The 13,180-nt window shown below is 39.9% G+C and overlaps 1 protein-coding gene across 1 annotated transcript in view; it reads right to left on the bottom strand.

Moving 5' to 3' along the window:
- The window catches only part of LOC128136117 (tyrosine-protein kinase Fer-like), a 194,526-nt gene that overhangs the window by 77,929 nt on the left and 103,417 nt on the right, over nt 1-13,180 (bottom strand). The window contains exon 12 of the mRNA XM_052775260.1: nt 12,735-12,857. Coding sequence (XP_052631220.1) covers nt 12,735-12,857 — 123 coding nt within the window. The remainder of the gene's footprint in view (nt 1-12,734; nt 12,858-13,180) is intronic.

A 13,180-nucleotide genomic window follows, 5' to 3' on the forward strand; every position in this document is an offset into this window, starting at 1 on the left:
GTTGGTTTTTTTTTTTAACTCTAAAAGTTCTTCTCTCCCATCAGAAGAGAGGGGCTAAAATCTTTGACAGAATGTCCCCCACAGTACCCTCCTTCACAGTGCTGCATATTTCCTTTGGGCTACATGGCCAGTAAATTCTATTGTCTAGTCATAAGGAAGGTGGAGGCTTGTATTGACTTATTTCTCTCTCTTTTTTTGAGAGGAAACCATTCAGCAGGTAATCCAGAAGCGTTCTGGGTAACTGAAAGAACAGAAAGAGTACAGAAGAAATATGCTGTGCAGTGCACCTTGCTGGGAAGGTAGCTATTCATTACCTTCTTCCACATTTTTACATTTACATGAATTCAGCAGGAAAAAAACCAGGAAAGGGCAGGGGGAGATAAGTTCTACTGCAATTTCTAAGACTTTTTTCTTACGTACATGGCCACAAAAAAAAAAATCACATAGATCACTGCTTTTGTAAACCATGCTCAGTGCACATTCTAGAGACTCTTTGAATCCTCTATTCATCCAAACTCCTGGCATGCCACTCTGTCAGGCACCATCACATGAAGTTTTGTACCACACCATCATGTCTGTGTGATGGGATCCATGCATAGACATTCCCCCTTCCTTGGGGCATTGGGAGACTTCTGAGGTACGTCTCGATAACCATTAATTGATTTTTCACCTATAGACAAGATTCTTGATTGAAACTGCTGCCCCACTGACCAGATACCAGAAGCAACATATTTCCTTCATCTCCTCTTTTTGATTTTGCTAAAAATAAAAAATTTTCTGTTCACTAAACCTGTAAGATTTTCTAGATATTTTCTGTTGATTGCGTGCCTTATTCAGAATCTGTTACACTATAAACACATAGAAATGGCCAAACTGAGTGCACACTTTCCTCTAGTTTAAGTTTAAAAAAACTATTTAGAAATAAAGCTTTTAAGAAAAAAACCAAAAATGACTACTTGGAAGTATTAACAAAATACTTTTTTAACATTGAAATAAGTACTGCAAAAGCAAAAGAATTCTAAAATGTTACTGGTTTTTTTTTTTAACCTCTTAATTTCCAGAACTCAATACTTCAGTGAATGACTTTTTGAAAATATTGACAACATGACATTTCAAAGTCTTGTTTATGAAGAAAAAATCTGATGCATAATCCTTCAGAGGAATAGTTAAACAAAATGGCACTATAAACTGCAGTCAAATGATCTATCAAAGGATTTGTTATCACTATATTAGTACATTAATCACTACCTGTAACCCACTCATTACATTCAGTAACTTGGTCCTGCCAGATTTTTTCACAAAGGATTATTCAAAGTTTGATCAGCTTTGTTACTGAAGTTCATCTTTATTGATAAGGATACACAAATTGTGCTGCCTTGTTAGTATCAGTTTCACAAGGTATCAGTAAGTGAATATTAATTTAAATGGTACATAAATTAATGAGTTGCCTACTTATAGGAGGTTTCTATGAATAGAAATCTTTAATTACTTTTGTCGGTATACAAACTATGTCTTAAACTTAAGAGCCTCATCACATGTGTCACAGAAGACAGCTGATAAGAAGGGGACATCCAAGAAGGCTGTCAGTTCAATTGCTGATCAGGAATCCCCCAGATGCAGAAAAAGGACTGAGATCACCTCCCTTGATTATGGTGAAGGGACCTCTGGTCTGGCAGTGCAAGGTTCAGACAGTGAATACTCCATCTGGAAATAGAGGGCCCCTGCCTTCATCCAGGAGGAGGAACGGGGTGACCAGGTTTACTGGACTGTGTGTATTTGATTGCCTGGCACATCAGATCCACAGAAGTATAAGACTCTGGTGGACAGTACTGCACAGTGTACCCTAATGTCATCAGGATATAAGGGTATGGAACCCATTTGGATTTCTGGAGTGACAGGGTTATCCTAACAGTTGTCTGTGTTGGAGGCTAAGGTGAGCCTAACAGGGAATGAGTGGCAAAAGCATCCTATTGTGACTGGCCCGGAGGCCCCGTGTATTCTTGGCATAGACTACTTTGGGATAAGGTACTTCAAGGACTGTGCTGATTTTGGCTGGGATAGAGTTAATTTTCTTCATAGAAGCTAGTATGGGGCTATGTTTTGGATTTGTGCTGAAAACAGTGTTGATAACACAGGGATGTTTTCGTTACTGCTGAGCAGTGCTTACACAGAGTCAAGGCCTTTTCTGCTTCTCACCCCACCCCACCAGTGAGTAGGCTGGGGGTGTACAAGAAGTTGGGAGGGGACACAGCTGGGACAGCTGACTCCAACTGACCAAAGGGATATTCCATACCATATGACATCATGCTCAGCATATAAAGCTGGGGGAAGAAGAAGGAAGGGGGGATGTTTAGAGTGATGGCGTCTGTCTTCCCAAGTAATGGTTACGTGTGATGAAGCCCTGCTTTCCTGGAGATGGCTGAACACCTGCCTGCCGATGGGAAGTAAAGAATGAACTCCTTATTTTGCTTTGCTTATACACACAGCTTTTGCTTTACCTATCAAGCTGTCTTTATCTCAACCCACAAGTTTTCTCACTTTTACCCTTCCGATTCTCTCCCCCATCCCGCCATGGGGGGAGTGAGCGAGTGGCTGTGTGGTGCTTAGTTGGCAGCTGGGGTTAAACCACAACAAGGACCCAAAAGGGTATTGATGGGCTTTTGGTGTAGCCACTGTGAACACAGAGAAGATGATTAAACAGCTGTCTACACTGTCTGGTCTCTCGGAGGACCCCTGTTGTGGAGTTGCTATGGATCGAAGAACAGCAGGTGCTTGATTGCTACCACGACGGTCAATACCACACCATGACAGTCAATATCACACCAACTGAGACTCCCTGGTTCCCATCAATGAGCTGAATCATCAATTGGAGAGCCAAGGAATGATCAGAAAGACTCGTTCACCCCTTAATAGTCCCATATGGCCAGTGCAGAAGTCTGACAGAGGGTGGAGGTTAACAGTAGACCGTTGTGGCATGAACGAAGTCACGCCACCACTGAGCGCTGCTGTACCAGACATGTTAGAGCTCCAATATGAACTGGAGTCAAAGGCAGCTAAGTGGTATGCTATGATTGACATTGCCAATGGATTTTTCTCAATTCCTTTGGCAGCAGAATGCAGGCCACAGTTTGCTTTTACGTGGAGAGGTGTCCAATACACCTGGAATTGATTGCCCCAGGGGTGGAAGCACAGCCCTACCATTTGTCAGAGACTAATCCAAGCTGCACTGGAACAGGTGATGCCCTTGACCATCTGCAATACATCGATGACATCATTGTGTGGGGCAACAAAGTGGAAGAAGTATCTGAGAAGGGAAAAAGAGTAATCCAGATTCTTCTGAAAGCCAGTTTTGCCATAAAAAAAGAGCAAGGTCAAAGGACCTGCACAGGAGATCCAGTTCTTGGCCATAAAATGGCAGGATGGATGTCATCACATCCCTATGGATGTGATCAATAAGATAACAACTATGTCCCCACCAGCTAACAAAAAAGAAATACAAGCTTTCCTAGGGATTGTGGTTTTCTGGAAATAAGCATTCTGGGTTGTAGTCAGCTTGTGAGCCCTCTTTATCGAGTGACCCAAAAGAAGTATTTTGAGTGGGGCCCTGAGCAACAGCAAGCCTTTGAACAGATCAAGTAGGAGATAGATCGTGCAGTAGCTCTTGGGCCCATCTGTACAGGATCAGCTGTGCAAAATGTGCCCTACACTGCAGCTGGGGAGCATGGCCTCACCTGGAGCCTCTGGCAGAAAACACTAGCAGAAACCCAAGGTCGACCTCTAGAGTTTTGGAGCCAGGGGTATTGAGGATCAGAAGCCAACTACATACACCCCAACTGAAAAAGAGATACTAGCAGCATATGAGGCCATTTGAGCTGCTTCAGAAGTTGTTGGTACATGGAATAAGTGGGTAGCCTTCATCATGCAATGGGCTCATGCTCGAACTGCCCAGGAGTCCTGGAAGAGATCGTGGACTGGTCAGAAGGCAGAGACTTTGGAGCATCACCTGAGGAGGTGACTCATGCCCAAGAGACAACACCATATAATGACTTAAAAGAAGATGAAAGGCACTATGCTCTGTTTACCATCAGAAGTGGAAAGCTGCTATGTGGAGTCCCACATGAGAAGTCGTTGAAGTTGTTCAAGGAGAAGGCGAGTTGAGTCAGTTTGCAGAAGTGAAAGCCATCCAGCTGGCCCTAGAGATTGCTGAACGAGAAAAGTAGCCAATACTCTCTCTATTGACACATGGATGGTGCTTAACAGCCTGTGGGGGTGGCTACAGCAGTGGAAGCAGACCAATTGGCAGCGCAGAGGTAAACCTATCTGGGCTGCTGCATTTTGATAGGACATCGCTGCTCAGGTAGAAAACATCACTCTAAAGGTAGGTCATGTAGATACTCACTTGCCCAAGAACCCTGCTACTGAAGAACATCAAAACAAGCAGGTACACCAGGCTGCCAGAATTGAAGTGTCTAAGGTAGCCCCAGACTGGGAGTGTAAGGGTGAGCTATTTGTAGCTTGATGGGCCCACAAAACATCGGGACATCTAGGGAGAGATGCAACATATAGATGGGCTGGTGATCAAGAGGTAGCCCTGTGGTGGTGCATTTCTTTCCCCCTCTCCAGGCTGATTTACGAACTCAGGAAGGCTCGCTAGGCCTTAGCATAAGTGTAATGAGTCGGGCAGTTAAGCAACCCTTGACTGTGCCAGGAACTCTTACACAGCTAAGACAGGGAGATATGCTGTGCGTCTCAAGGACTCCTGCTGCCCGGCGAAGGTGGGGGGACGGGAGTAGAGATAGCCAGTTCTCATAACAACCTGCAGCCAGTTCTCTCTCATAACAACCTTCGAGACATTACAATCCTCCCCTGACAATCTTGGAGCATCCCGTATCTATGTTTTGAGTTATTCTCCAACAGTCTTGGAATTTTCCAGCACAGCTGGGATACCAGCACTTTGTTGATGACAAGTCAATCATCTCCCAAACCTATAAACAGTGGTACTAAGTGAGGCCCTTTGAGCTCTCCTGGACCGCAGCAGGCTGTGACCAGCATCTCCCTCTGAGTGGGACACCTCTCAGAGCTTGCAAACTTTCCTGTTTGTGAAAATTGGAGGTCTGTCACCCAAAGCCGACATGACCTGGGCTGATTCTCTTCGCTCCTTGAGGCTTGACCCTTTGCCCATTGAGACAAATGCCGAAGCATTTGACGTGAATATTTTCACTGACCTCGAGGGGAATTTTTAACAGGTATACCTCTTTTTCTCTCTCTTTCACTCTCTTTTATTCTCTTTTACTCTCTCATATGTATTCCTCTTAGTGTCTTTATGCACGTGCATGTACTAACCTGAATAGTCTACAGTAAGTATATTAAAAGTTAAGTATATTATAGCAAGTATATTATAAGTTATTACTTTCAAATTTATACTTAAATTTCGGTCGTGATTTTTATTCAACTGTGAATGAATTTTAGGCTGCTATTATACTCATAATCCCTTTAGATATAAACTGTTGCCCAAGTCTGGGACTAGGAGTTGATCCAGCCGCACCTAGACTCCAACAGGAGTTTAGAAAGCAAGGGGGTCTTCTCTGAACCTTGTGACTCAATGGGAGGGTCTCCCTTACCCTTTCCCACATTCCCTTTTACCCTATTATGTTTTCGGTCCCTATATACATAAGTTTAGTCTGATTCTGATTTAATTTTCCTGTGTGCATTTCATCCATGTACTAAGTAATAATAGAGTGAACCTTGCCATCGAATTCTGTGAAGTCGCACTTTCATATAAATTTCTATAAAATCATTTTTCTATTGCTAATACTATTGGAGGTGATTCTTTAAACAATCCAAACCTCTCATTTCTCTCTCTCTCTCTTTAAATCCCCCCGCGACAAGCCCTGACCATGAAGGCCATCACACGGCTCACCCATGAATGTGAAACATGCACCGCAATCTAGCGAGCCATGCAAGTAAAGTCTTCCTGCAATAGAGGGCGGTGGCTGTGTTTTCGATATGGCAAGGCCTGACAAATTGACTATATTGAACCACTGCCACAAACCCAAGGCAAGTGCTACATACTCACCATGGTGGAAACGACTACCAGGTGGCTGGAAACATACACTGTTGACCATGCCACTGCCCAAAACACCATCCTGGGCTGTGAAAGGCAAGTTCTATGGCAACATGGCACCGCAGAAAGAACTGAATCAGACAATGGGACTCATTTCCGAAATAACCTCATAGACTCCTGGGCAAAGAAACATGGCATGGATTGGGTGTATATCACATCCCGTATCACTCACAAGCCTCCAGAAAGATTGAGAGATATAATGGACTGTTAAAGACTATGTTGAGAGCATTGGGCAATGGGGCATGGAAGCACTGGGATATAAATTTAGCAGAAGCCACTTGGCTGGTAAACACCAAAGGATCTGCTAACCATCCCAGTACTGCCCAAACAAAACCCCTACATACTGTGGGAGGAGAGAAGGTCCCTGTAGTGTACATAGGGAAGTGGCTGGGGAAGGTGGTGTGGATTGCTCCTCCCTTGGGAAAAGGCAAGTCCATTTGTGGGTTTGTCTTCACTCAAGGCTTTGGGTGTACTTGGTGGGTAATGCGGAAGGATGGGGAGACCCAGTGTGTGCCTCAAGGAGATTTAACCTTGGGGGAAAAATAATCTGTGATGTGAGTTGTATGTTGTAGGAAGTAATGCAGCAGGAACCACCTGAACTGACAGAATGATCTTTGCAAAGAACTGGGTGAGTTCAGCAGTAACCCAAACCGAGCTGGTGTTGGCACCTAACAATCAGTCACACTGCTTCTCCTGTCCTGAGCAACCACCTTGACAGATGGGACCCAAGTCATAGCCTGTTCTTATGGGTATTTTGCAGGGGAGTGGCAGAAACCCATGGAATGGGAAAATAATATCTATATATATGTTAAGGGACAGAGGATAGTAGTTAATGAGAATGTATAAATCCATATGTTGGGTATAAAGTATGTAGTATAAGTTGTAAGTGTTGGTAAGAGGGGATTTCAGGAATGAGAAAGAGATACAAGGGGATGGTCAGAAGATATATAAATGTATCAGTTAGTTAATGTGGGACCTCAGCATGACACAAACAGTATGGAATAAGGGGTGGAGATTGTATTGGGTCTGGCTGGGATGGAATTAACTTTCCTCATAGCAGCCCTCATAGTGCTGTGCTTTGCATTTGCGGTTAGAACAGTGATGGTAACACACCAATATTTTGGCTACTGCTGAGCAGTGCTCCCACAGCATCAAGGCTGTCTCTCCAACTCCCCCTGACCCCAGAGGCCAGTAGGCTGGGGTAGGAGGAGACATAGCCAGGACAGCTGACCCAAACTGACCAAAGCAATATTCCATACAATATGATGTCATGCTCAGCAATAAAAGCTAAGAGAAAGGAGAAGGTGGGGGGCATTTGTTTTCTGAAACAACCGCTACATGTACTGAGGCCCTACTTCCCAGGAAGTGGCTGGACATTGCCTGCTGATGGGAAGTAGAGAATAAATCTTTTTGCTTTGCTTTGCTTCCACATGCTGCCTTTGCTTGCTTTCATTAAACTGCCTTTATCTTGACCCACAAGTTTTTAATCTTATTTTCTCCCCCTGTCCTGCTGAGGAGGCGGAGTGAGAGAGCGGCTTGCTGGGCACCTGGTAGCCAGCCAATGTCAACCCACCACGTGGTCACTGAATTACTTCTTAATCAACATTTAAATACTCTCTCAGATTCAGCTTCTTGAGAATTCAGGCACTACTACATACATTTGATACATATATTTGATGCAAGAAAATAGCTCTGTCCTTGTAAGTTTGCAGCTTCTTCTGAGCTTATCCTTTGCTCCTTCACAGCTGAAGTGTCAGAAGACAGTGGACTTCACCAAAGAAGTTTAATTCTTTTGTGGATTGATCTTGTAGAATAATATATCTCAGTGATGAACTGCCAGGAAAGTTAACTGCATTAGAGTGGAAGAAATCCTTAAAGAGGAATCGTAGTTTTGGCAACTGCAAGATAGCTCCTGGAGATCCACACACATCTGTAACAAATGCTATATTACTGTAGATACTTAGGAAAGAACTTGTTTTGTTTGATCAATAGTGGCTATTTATTTAGGAATCCAAGAGCTATTTCTGACTGAACTGCTCACTTTGAAATTATTCACAGTGCAATGGGTAAACAAATAAGCAGTATACAAATAACCACATTTAGTGGTAGATTTTTTTTCAGCCATTTGATGAACTTGTGCAGATACAATGGAATACAAATATGGATAGCACACTGAGAAGAACCCCAGTTACTAATAAATAATTTCTCTTATGATCAGATACAATAACTTTTAACTTGCAAAACTCATGAAGGCTGAAAATTAAAAAGGAAAGCTCACAACACACTTTTTTCTTAATTCTGAAGTACATTTTTCCAGAACTCATTTTGATCAGTTGGGAGAACAAAAAAACATAAGTCAGAAAAAAAAGTTGTTGCAAAGATCTACGACAGTTAAAACAATTTTAAAACAACTGCTCTAAACCATTTAAAAATATTTAGCTAACACACTTTTCAATTTCTTATTTGATTCAAACTGCTGGTCATGAAGCATTTAAAGTGCATTATATATTGTTTTTAGTTTACACATGGTATAAGTAGCTATTAGACACTCAAGATCATAATTCTTAATTTTTTAAAAGCAAACATACAATTTATGTGTTACACATATACTAAAACCATAAAGTTTCCTAGCACTCAGTATTCTTTTTAGCACTAACCATCAATAATATCATAGACATCCTTTCTGTTACTTCATGTAACCTGATGAAAGTTGAAAAATTCATGAACCCTAAAGGAATTACTCTTGACTATTAACACTGAAGCACATCACCACAAAGGAAGTCATATCACCAAATATAGAACCTGTATGATGGGATTTTATGGATGGATGATGATTATTTGCAGCACTTGGGAAAACCTGAGTAATGAAAGTACTTCATCACTACAACTGCAAGCAATTACCACCTGGTTATAAGACAGAAGACTAGCATCACCCTCAGTGCTAAAATTTGCTCTAGTTTAAGTTAATACTGAAACTAACTCAGTGGCCCTCAGTCCGTTTTGTAAGGAGGTTATGATATGATGGATGCATTTGTAGTGGTACGGATTTCAGACATGAAAAGACCTGCCACAAAATATCATACGTGTCTGTACAGTTTCTATGTCATATAAGGACTGGTTATCACCGAGGGATTTTAAACTATTCATAAGTGCATTTACACCTCAAAGGACATGAGCTCAAGTAAAGTAATGCAGAAATGTTCAAGAAACTGATCTGGGACCATATTTTACCAATAGTGTATGTACTAGAAAAATTCTTTGACTATACATAGTTACATAAAACTATGTATAAATAAAACATAACTTTATTAAAAAAAATTTACCAAAATGAAACAAAATGTTAAGAATATGAAAGTTCCTTGCATTCCAAGTAAACAACAGAGAATGAAGAAATTATGTTTTCCAGGCCCGTTTAACAAACAGAATAACTAAGAATAAATTCTGTTATCATTTAGCATGTAGTAACATACTACATTATCATTTTACATTTGTTAAAATAGGGCTGTTCTCACAGGCTTTTATACATTGAAAAATGCTTTTATACACTGAAAGCTCTGCAGTAATATGTATATTATACAAAGCCAGAAAAAAAGCCAGGAAACAGACAAAGCATTAAATTTTTAAAATAATTATAGTATTATAAAAGGAATTTGCAAACAGACATAAAAAGATTTCATTTTTGGTTTGACAGCCTTTTATCTTTAGCTTAAACAGTGTGGAATGATTGCTGGAGGTGACTTATTGATAGGGGGGTGTGTGTGTGTCCCCTTAAGGGAAGGTAAACCTCCAGGGTGGAATGCAGTGGATATGCAAGAAATCTGTTCCATAATAATTCCCTAAGCAACATAACCTGCAACCTTAGATGTTAGCAACACCAGGAGAGCTTGGTATGCTGACTCTGAGAAACAACACGGAGGGTGGAGCGGAGTGGAGACACCACGTCCAGGCTCTGTGATATCACTGCAGGGATGGGGAACTGGAACTACTGGAACAAGAATGGAAGGTCCCTGCATTGAATCCACTGAAGCAAGGAGGTGAAACAATAGGGTTCTGTCAACGCTATGGCCTTACATCTGATTTATATCATAAGTGCTCAGTTCTGGAGTAGTGACATGCTAAATCATGTTCTCTGGGTGAACTTTGCTTATTATAATCTCATTATAATACCAAAATACACCTCCATCCCAAAGGCTACCCGCCTTCAAGGTGCGACCACCCCTCACTGAGCATGCGCTCTGAGTTTTCCCTAGCATATACCTTTAAAAGTAAAGCGAGAGAACTTTATACCAATCATAGTAAAGGTATGTATGACTAGAGTCACTCAAGCTCCACCTAAAAAATAAGAAAATATAAAAGGGCTTAAGAAAGGAGGAATGTTAGGGAAGACACCATCATAGACAAGTTGGGAGGACATTGCTGACTTCTGGGATCAGTCAATGGGCTGAACCTCTCTTCCCCCCAATAGGGACGCCTATTGGGTAAGATTCGAACCCTTAGTCATACCAAGCGCTTCCCCAGGAAACTTGGAAATCTCTATAGAGTTTTTCCATAATTTAGTGTGCTTGTAGTCAACTGTATTATTATTTGCACGTGCTTTGCAGACAGTGTGTTTATCACTGGCAATCCAAAAGAACCTGTACTGTTGCTTTAATAAACTGCGCTGCTCATTAATCTAGTTGTGATAGTTCATTTAACGCAATCAAACTCCCTAAGTCTGGTAATTCTCGTGCATTGAACGCAGCTAAGCTGAGAGTGCAGTACGCTATTAAGTGTATCCGTCATCGTGATAGTTCAGCATATTGAACGCGACCGGACTTATAGCGTTGAATTGGACATCACTCAGAAATTAAACCTAGCTGCCCCCAGCCCCTCTGACATCTGAGGATAAGCTGGAACGCAAGGGGGTTTATTTTCTGCCAAACTTCTTTACCCTTTAATGCAACAAACAGTTTATATCAAAATATAATTATTTGCATATCAAAGATAAAATCCTAAGCTTTCCCATATATTCAATAATGAACTTAAAACAATATATTATGTTCAATAAATAAAATATCAGTTTTGCAATCAGCAAGACATTAACCAAAAATGAGTATTTGCAAAGCCCCACTCTTTAAAATTAAAAATTATATATAATAGAGAAAATATGTATCAATTAAGACCTAAAAAACCTCCCTACATATCAACTTCAATAAATGTTGAAATTCCCCAGGAAATAAGCAGAATAAATGCACTTCACAAATAGACCACAGTGTACAACTCACATAAGATGTAATAAATTTTCAATATCTTTATAATCAAAGCAGACAAAAAGCAAAGGTCATTCAAGTTTTAAGAGTTACCTAGAAGAAATAACTTTCATTTTTGATTTGATCAAAATTGTCCATATACATTTACTAAAGCTAGCAAGTGTCCATAAAAACATGTTGAACATATATGCAATATAGAGAATAAGTATATAGATGTTAAAAGCTATGAAGAAAAAAAGGCTTTCATTTTAACAGCTAACTCTTGCTCTTTTTTATTTTTTAATTATTATTAAAGCAAGCACAGGTAAGCATTAAAATACATTAATTTTGAGAATAACAGAAATATGCTTTAATTTCTTAGGATTATTAGAGGAAAAGAACTAGGATTTTGGAGAAGGAAACTAACTCTGAATTATAATGTTATGCTTTCTAAAATTTTGTAGAATGTAAAATGTGCCTTAAGTGTGCTTGAAACCAGTCAATTTTTTTTCATTAAGAACAAATGGCTAACTCATAGTTAAAACAGAAAGATTAAGTTGAAAAGAGTTGGTTTATGAATGAAATATCAACCGAGTAAATACTAACCACAAAACTACTGGAAGAATGCAAGGAGACTGTTAAGCTTTCTAAATGGTGATATATTTTATTATCCTTTTTTGTTTCTATTCTGAAAGACATTCTGAAGTGGCTTACAGATTAAAAGGTTTTATTTCAAATTTGCAATGATGCTGGCGGGACAGTACCTGTTTCCATGTCTATATCAGTACCTTATATATGAGATCTAAAACAGAAATGAAACTGTGATTTGAGAATTTTACCACTTAAAGAAAACCATTTTTATTCAGACAACTTCTTCATTACAATGTTATGGACAATGAACTAATATTTTCAGTTACATAGTCCATAGTGGAATCCAAACGGGAAACTCAAAAGCAGAGAAAAGAAAAAAAAGAAGTACAAGGATGTTTTGGGAGACTCTGAATGCCATTCTTTCAGGATGGCAATTATTTATTATATAAATCAGGATGGAGTGTTATTTTGGAGGAATGCATTGGGCAGAGTAGAGAAGGCTGAAAACATTCAGAAAAAGAATGGAGATTCACAGAACAGTGAGCAAGAACAAAAAATCTTCCAAGAATTTGCATGCTGAAATAAACACTAAAGAAAACTGCAGTGTCTTCTGTCTAGAAGCCAGCAACTGAGATAGTTCCAGTACTCAAATTATTGACTTAATAGCATATACAAATATTCTACAACCTACTTAATATTACCACTCGTCATCACAAGGAACATATGTTAAATGATAATACAAACCCCAAAATACTTTCAGTTTAATAGAATTCTTGGAATGCATGTGTTACCTTAACAACAGGATTCAGCAGAACAACACCTGATTTCTTTGTAATAATTTGCTTTGTTGTGTAATGATGGTCTATGAGCTGAGGAATAGTTGGAAACCCAGTTCCTTCAAAACGATACTGATTCTGTATGGAAGTAAAAGGAAATAATTGTTTCTGTACAACCAAAATTTCAAAGAAGAAACTGTAAAAGAACATTACCTAGCTTTCATCACTAGTAACAAAATAAAGAAAAGTTTGCTTTTACAGAATTAAAACTCTATCCTAATCAATTTAATAACACTTCTACCACAATAAAAAAAAAAGCAAAGATGGTGATTCAGGTTCATTTACAAAACTGGGCAATGAAAACCTCTACCACTGCCATGCAGATTTATTTTTTTTCTAACACTTACAGTTAAATTCTTTGCAGAATGCATTATACCAAGTTTCTCTTCATTAGAAATAAA

Source organism: Harpia harpyja, chromosome W (assembly GCF_026419915.1).
Source record: "Harpia harpyja isolate bHarHar1 chromosome W, bHarHar1 primary haplotype, whole genome shotgun sequence".
Taxonomy (NCBI): domain Eukaryota; kingdom Metazoa; phylum Chordata; class Aves; order Accipitriformes; family Accipitridae; genus Harpia; species Harpia harpyja.